Here is a 7,655-nt window from a genome sequence, read left to right on the forward strand (position 1 = left end):
GGTCGGTGCCCTGCCTGAACAGTCAGGTTTTGCACGTGGCAAGAAACACTGGCACACCAGTTGGAATGGTTTGTATACGTCACTAAAAAGTTTACTTCTGAAGGAGTTCTCCACCTTCAAACCAGAGCACTGGGGCCCTTGCCCAGGATCACACGACCAGCAGAGGGGCCGACGGGTTTGAGGCGGTCTCTCGGTGTGGCGGGCCGTTCTTGGTCCCTGTCTGCCGCCCAGGCCCCTCCCGGCCGCGGCAGGAGCTCTGTGAGAAGCCCTGTGGCTGGCGTCGGCCTGCGTGCCCTGAGGGAGGGCAGTGGCCAGGCCCAGGGTAGTGCCCACCTTTGTAGACAAAGGTGACAGACCAGCAGCCACCGATTTAGTGCCAGCTCTGTCGGGAATGCAGAGAGAAACAGCGTATTGTAAACTGAGCTTCCCCGACTGTGTACATTCCTTTCATTCAGCAACTTCCATGCCGCGGGGCGCCTCTCTGTTGACTCTCTCCTGCCTTGGGAACGCCTCGGCGATCCAAGGGGTGTGACCACCTGTGGCCTGGGAGGAGGGACTGGACAGAATAAGACGGAGCCCCCCCTCACCCCGCAATCTGTCCAGAGCCTCTCGGCCAACTCTCTCCTGGTGCCCAAAGTCCTGAGCATCCAGGTCGGGCTGTTGGCATCCCAGTCTTGGTTCCTACCCCTAAGGGAGCGCTCAGCCCAAACCCGCCAACGGTTCCGCTTGCTGATGCCACCAGCCCACCTGACTCGCCCAGCGGTGGTCTTGCCTGCGTCTCCGTGCTGCAAACCCTGGCTGCCCACAATGTGTGGCATGTGGTTCGAAGGGCAGTACTGACCAGATGTCCTGCTCTGGCTCACAGCCAAGCCGGGGTGCGGCTCTCACCACCCCTCGTGCACCCTAGCCTGTGCCAGGTGGTCTGTCCTGGGTGGTCCTGTGGGTAGAACTCCTCACCCCCAGGTACCTGCCTGCGTCCATTAGTGTCTTCACCGACAAGAGGCTTAAAAGTCGTGGCCGCTGGCAGGTCACCTCACAGCACTGTGACCTGTAAACGCCTCCTCCACGGGCAGCTCTGCCTGTTCCTGGGGGTCTGACAGGCCCCGAGGGCTCTGCCCACCTCAGCGGGGGGCAGGGGCCTAGGGGGAGGGGTCCCGCCGGGCACCCCTGTTCTGTCTCGTTTACCAAGACCCCGGTGTTGTCGTCTTTGTCATTGTGCCTGTGCCAGCCAGACTGGCCAGTGGGGTGTCTGCTGATAGCATTTCAACAGTGAGGTTCCACAGAAGAAGCGAAAGGGGAGAGACTTCTCATAACGCGATCGTTGTGAACTCTAAGGCGGGACCGTTTGGCTGTGCCCTGGACTTGTATCTAATGATTAGAATAAAGGTGCAGGTAAACGCTTTCTCAGTAAAGCGGACGATGGGACACGTTTTCTCAGCCAGCGGCGGGCACGGCAGCACACAGCCATGTGCTGAATGGTCACGCTGCGCGTCTTTAAAATTCCTGATGGATTTGAAGGTATTAACAAGTCCCTATCAGCATTCTCTAAAGGTTTTTGATGTCATTTTAGCTATTGGACTGAAATATGTGAACTATTACTTTGTTGATTTTCTTCTTAAACCCGGCTGCTTTACCATCTGAGCGTGTGTTCTTAAGGTATTGTTAAAAGTGCTTTGAAAACTTGTAAATCCCTGTAATTTATGTTTCTCCTGCCTCTGCCGTGGCGTGCTTTCCCTCTGGTTTTAATCTGAAGGCAGTCCTGTCTGGGGGTGTACCTGTAAAACGGTGTCTCTCCAAGTACAATTTACGGTCCTGGCCTCGGCGTTACCGTGTCCCTGCCCTTCTCTGAGAACTGTCCACCGAGGTTACTTGAAACAGACCTGGTGTGGACATTTCTGAGTTTATCGTGACGGCCCCGGGGGTGAGTGAGGAGGCTCCCTACAAGCCCATTAACTGCATGTGCACAGCCGGCAGCCCCGCCTGCTGCACGGCCACGGCCGCGTTTCTCTAAACAATTCTCCTCTTCGTCTCCGCTGCACCTATGGAAACAGATAAGGAGGACGGGTGGGAGGAGGGACCTTGGGAGCCTGGGCCGAAGCTGCTCGTTCCCCTACAATCCCCTCTTCTTCCAGGGCTGGGCTGCACACGGAATAGACTTACCTGCGTTCATGTGTTCTGTGAGCGGATCAGGGACTGCAGTGGGCAGGGCTGCCAGAGGGCGTCTGCCTGGGGAGGGGGCTGTGTGCGGGTCTAAGGGAATTGGCTGTTCTGCTTTTGCCGGGGAGGGGAGGGTGGGCGGGTGTGCGTGGTTATAGCTGCGTGTCCTGGTCCACGGCTGCTGGACCGTCATCACGATTCTAGTAACGTCAATGGCTGCAGAACTTCTGGAATCCTTTCCTCGAGTTAGGAGGTGGGTTCTTGTCTGCTCCTTTCCTGTGTCACTTAAATTCAGGTCAGTGAGGAGTGGGAGTCTTTTGCTCCTTCCGCGTGTCCTCGGGGTTCTTCCGGCACTTGCCCATGGAAAGGGGGCGGGCCGCCGGCGGCTGGCAGTTGACCGGGTTGCTCCTCTGTCCCAGGTCATCGTGCAGTCCGGCCGCCACCCCACGGTGCTGCAGCAGCTGTGCCAGCTGCCCTTCCGGTACTTCAGCGACCCCCGGCTGGTCAAGGTGCTGTTCCCGTCGCTCATCGCCGCTTGTTACAACAACGGCCAGAACAAGGTGATCCTGGAGCAGGAGATGAGCTGCGTCCTGCTGGCTGCCTTCATCCAGGTACCCCGTGCGGCCGGCCTTGGCTGTCCGCTGTGCGCTGTCCGCCGTCCGCTGTCTGGGGGGGGCAGGTGCCAGCCGCCCGCCTTCTAGGGCGCTCGCCTGCCTCTGTGCTTGGAAATGATTCGCAAGATGTCGGGTGGTGAGAGGGGGGTTGAGTTTGTGTAGTTTCTACTGGAGGATTTCAAGGAAAGGGCAAGTGATGCAACGGTAAGCCCACACCACGATGTTTCCGAAGGACGGCCAGGCTTCGCGAAGGCTTTAACGTCCATTCATCTCACATTTAGTCTGGCTGTGAGGGACAGGGAATGATTGCTGAGGGAAGATCATTAGGACTTCAGTGTATTGGTAAATGTTTAAATAAATACTCTTCATACACACACACACACACACACACACACATCTGTGTGTATAACAAAAACCTGTTATATTGCCTTTAGAAAAATCGACAACGTTTAAGAACGGCCCCCTGTGTTTCTGGTTGAGTGAGTCTGTAATCGCTGCCGTACTAAGCAAAGCAGTGTTTCCACATCGACACTAACTCGGTCGCTGGCAGGACAACAGCCCAGTTGGCTGTTCTTTAATGTGTGTTCCTAGCGAACTGGTGGTTTTCTCCTGTCGTCGTCGATCATTATTTCCTGAAAACATTCCATTTTCTTTCAAATATAACACAGCTGGGTCAATTATGTTTAGAAATCCTTTATTTTCAGCTTAGGTGTTTTGTTTGAGCCTGGGTTTCATTTTCTGAAAAAGTTTTCAAAGATATTCAAATCTACAGGTCAGGTACAAATTTCATGAAGTGTCATATGGTTAAATCAAAGTCTTAATAAAGTCTTCTGTAACCATCATAGCAAGAGTTAGGATTTGAATTCAATAGAAATTACATTTAAGACAGTGATCTTAGACGCAGATGGTTCCTCCTTTTCCTTCTTCCATTCGGTACTTTGTGGTCCCTCCAGGTCACACCCTGCTCTGGGCACTGGCATCGCAGCCAGGAATGAAACAGAAAACCTGCCCCATAGACTTTCCGTTCAGGCGGGGAGTCAGACAGAAAACAGACAGCTTGTCCACTAGCGTGAATGCTGAGGAGGAGAGTGGGGCAGGAGGGGTTGGGCTGCCAGGGCCGTGGGTGCAGCTTTGGCCCGAACAACACAGTGATGGCTGAGCAAAGAGCAAATTTGTGTCTGTCTCACCTTAGTCCGTTACATCTCCAGCTGCTTGGGAAACAATTTGTAAAGGCACAAATGATATCAGAATCTAAAGTAGTAAACATATATGTGTGTGTGTATATGTGTGTATGTGTATGTGTATGTGTGTATGTATATATACACATATATACAGATATATACATAACTTGTTTTCATCTGGTGTTCATCTCAAACTAGTTCTAAATCTGCTCTATTACATTCAACACACATTCAAATGTAAGTGAATATAAATTTAACACATTTCACATATACTTTAACACAAATTCTGTAAATGCTACACAAATATCTTACAATGCGTATTTGAGGTAAAATGTTGGACTTAAATCAAGTAATTTTTTTTCTATAAATAATTGTGAAGGGAATTAATATATATTAGATTTTAGCTTATCAAATGGTTCTGCAAGGTCCCTGTGTTTGAGATAAATAATAATCACTAGAAAATGATATTAAAGGTAGGAGCTGGTAGTTTCTGAAATTTTGTATATTCTTCATTTTCCATGTGAAAGTAAATTAGCAGACTTTAAAATTTAGCTGCAGAATACATAAGAGCTTTAATAGTTGTGTTTTAAAAACATGTTAATAATCTGTTTAAGACAGTAAATGTGACTGAAGCGTTCAGTTTGTTGGATATAAAGTCAAATTGTCGTTTCCGCAGTAGCAGCAACCTAGCCCTGTGACAGTCGAGCGGAATCTGAGAGTCATCGCTGTTTAACTTAAAGTTTCAGGAACATGAAAGGCATAGCATCAGTCTCTTCAGCTTTGATATTTGGGCTCCAAAATATTCGTGCAAAAATCGTCTCTGAATCCAGCAGCTTTAAAGCCGCGCTCAGTGAGGTTCTCTGCTTGTGGGTTTGGTATAAAAACGCTCTTCTCATCTTGACAGGACTTTGCACAGAATCACGGTCAGGCAGCTCACCAGCCGTACCAGCCCAAAGGTATGTCTCTTAAGATTGAATGTCGTGTTTGTTAGTGAATGGACATGTTTCTTACTTCACCTTTCGGGACCCTTGGAGAAATCATTGCTTACTTTGCCTAAAATATTTGAGATTCAGATACCAAGCGTATTTCAGTCAATAAAAAATCAATGTTGTCATCAGCATGAATGTGTCAGAACATACAGAGCCCTGGCCGTGTGGCTCGGTTGGGTGGCGCCATCCCGTGTGCCAGAAGGTGGCCGGCTCCTTCCCGACAGGGCACAGACCCAGGTGCAGGTTGGATCCCCAGTCAGAGCAGATGCAGGGGGCAGCCTGTCAATGTTTCTCTCTCTCCCTCCTTTTTCCAATCTCTCTAAAACTCAATAAAAAAATAAAATAAAAAGAATATACAGAAAGAAAAGCACAAAAATATCTTTGTGAAATTTATACCCATCTCATGCAAGAGAGAATAAATGGTGAATAATTAGTAAATTAGTAATACAGGAGACAATCGGATCATTAATATTGGCCTATGTTACTCACATAAATACTGAAATCACGTAGGTTTGGTCCCCTATACACGTTCAGAATAAAATTATTAGTGACAGTAACCCATATTGGCCCTAAATTCAAGTACTTGACTTTTTTTAGTTGAAATAAGAAATGTAAAATTGTTCTCCATGGAGAAAAGACCATCAGATTACAAGGGTTTTTCCCTGTCGTTTCCCTGCTGAGGAGTTTCCCGAGATCGAACTGGAGATGTCGAGTTTGAAAGAGCATCTTTACTGTTTACAACATTCTGCCTCCTAGACAGTAACTGAGGCGTGCGGGTGGCTCTGACTGAGACCCTAGTTCTCCCGTTAGTCTGATAGCCTTTAAAGTGGCCAGTCAGGGGCCCCTCCAGCAGGACGCCTGGGGCACCCACTGAGCAGTCCTTACTGGGGGGCAGGCGGCAGTGGGGGGTCATCTTGGATTGTTACACACACACACACACACACACACACACACACACACTGGGCGAGTGTTGAAAAGTACAAAGATAAAAATATAAGCTTGTAACAATATCATGAAAAACGTCATGTTTTAGTGACTCGGATGAGTCAACAGAAAGCTGTGCCCCTTTTAGAAGTTAAAGGCAGCCTCGCAGTCGGTCCCATCTGTCTAAGCGAGGCCTGCAGTTCGGTCCCGCCCTGCCTCAGCCGCAGCCTGAAGAGGAAAGCTCTGGGGGCTCCTGGGGAACGTCAGCGTCGATAGTTACTGTTTCCGACGAGAGAACGTTTAAGTCTGTGAAGATGTGAAAACGCCACAGGAATCCGGGGCCTGCCCTGGTGCCTGGACAGCAGCTTCTCTGCAGTGAGCAGTGCAGAGGCCCCTCCTGACCGGATGAGTCACCGTTGGGCGTGTCTGCCTGCCTGGAGGGCTGAGGCTGTGGACTCTCCACCTCTTCCTTCCCCGGACCTCTTCTCGGACTCGCACGCTGTCCCCCCTCGGTGCTTTAACCCGCACGACCGTGAGCAAACGAGACCGTCTGGGCCTTGGTCAGTCACCACGCTCCGTGGTGACACCCCGCCAAGGTGTCCCTGGAGACCTGTTCCCTTCAGGGGAGCTCTCCGTTGTCCCCGGAAAACATTTCAGGTCATTGGAGCTGGATGCCCATGTGCACCCCTAAGTGTGAGCAGCCCTGCAGCACACGCCTGGGCCAGGGCTCGCTGCTCGGCGCCCCCTGTGCGAGTGGCTGCTGTTCTTACACCCCTAACCGTCCCCACGGTTACCTAGGTGACCATCACTCAAAGTGTTCAGCCAAATGGACGGTTTTAGAAAATATGTCAAGTTTACATACATATTTACCCTTCCAAGTCTAATTTAAGGACAGATGATGATTGTCGTTTTATTTTGTTACTATACTTATTTTACCCTATTTTCCTAGTCTGGAATCCAAAAGAAATTTTTTCACAATGTTTTACATAGGGGTTAATGTCTAAATACATTAGAAGCATAAAATAGATTGTGACTCAAATATATTGTATATTTTATACTATAGGTAGATCAATTACCTTGTTTGCATAAATTGTGTCATAGTTTATCTGAAGTTTATGTCTCCATTTTGTACTCAGATATCAAAATAATTTTAATTTCTTAAACTTCATAGAATTTAACTTTTACATTTCATTCTTTTCCATTTTTCTCTCAGGAAAATGCCTTGGATCCCAAGACTACCTTGAGCTGGCTAACAGATTTCCTCAGCAGGCCTGGGAGGAAGCTCGACAGTTTTTCTTAAAAAAATAAAAGTAAAGAATGTTTTGGTTGGTTCTATATTTGAGTACCCTCATTAGTAATATAAATTGTTCAAACGTTCTAACTGTTCCTTAAGAAACCCTTTCTCACATGTTTATACCCCCCCATGTAGATATGGTACATACTGTGAACTATTTATAATGGCTGTAGACACGTCATGTTGTACTTGCTAACTGTAAGGTGAGTTTATTTCATTTATGCACAACAGTTTGCATTTTGGTAACTTCCATCTGATAATATATCCTTTGCATTTGTAATATGGGTGAAATTAGGCACAGAATTAGCCAGTCTGTTTACTTCTTGTAATAAAATAACTTATTCTGTTTGTCATGGTGACTTTTCTTAAGACAATTCAGATTGGAAAGGAAATGCTCCCTCCGGCCCTTGAAGCATCTTAGTCAAGCCTCGCAGGTCACCCGCCCGACCCGCCCTCCTGCGGGGACTGGCGTGCATTCCGGGGCCACCAGGGTGAG

The 7,655-nt window shown here is 48.7% G+C and overlaps 1 protein-coding gene across 1 annotated transcript in view; it reads left to right on the top strand.

Moving 5' to 3' along the window:
* The window catches only part of SCAPER (S-phase cyclin A-associated protein in the ER), a 149,143-nt gene extending 141,628 nt beyond the window's left edge, over positions 1 to 7,515 (top strand). The window contains exons 29-31 of the mRNA XM_015566174.1: positions 2,577 to 2,768; positions 4,857 to 4,908; positions 7,079 to 7,515. Coding sequence (XP_015421660.1) covers positions 2,577 to 2,768; positions 4,857 to 4,908; positions 7,079 to 7,173 — 339 coding nt within the window. The 3' untranslated portion in view covers positions 7,174 to 7,515. The remainder of the gene's footprint in view (positions 1 to 2,576; positions 2,769 to 4,856; positions 4,909 to 7,078) is intronic.
* The last annotated feature ends 140 nt before the right edge of the window (positions 7,516 to 7,655 follow it).

This window comes from Myotis davidii, unplaced genomic scaffold (assembly GCF_000327345.1).
Source record: "Myotis davidii unplaced genomic scaffold, ASM32734v1 scaffold1622, whole genome shotgun sequence".
Taxonomy (NCBI): domain Eukaryota; kingdom Metazoa; phylum Chordata; class Mammalia; order Chiroptera; family Vespertilionidae; genus Myotis; species Myotis davidii.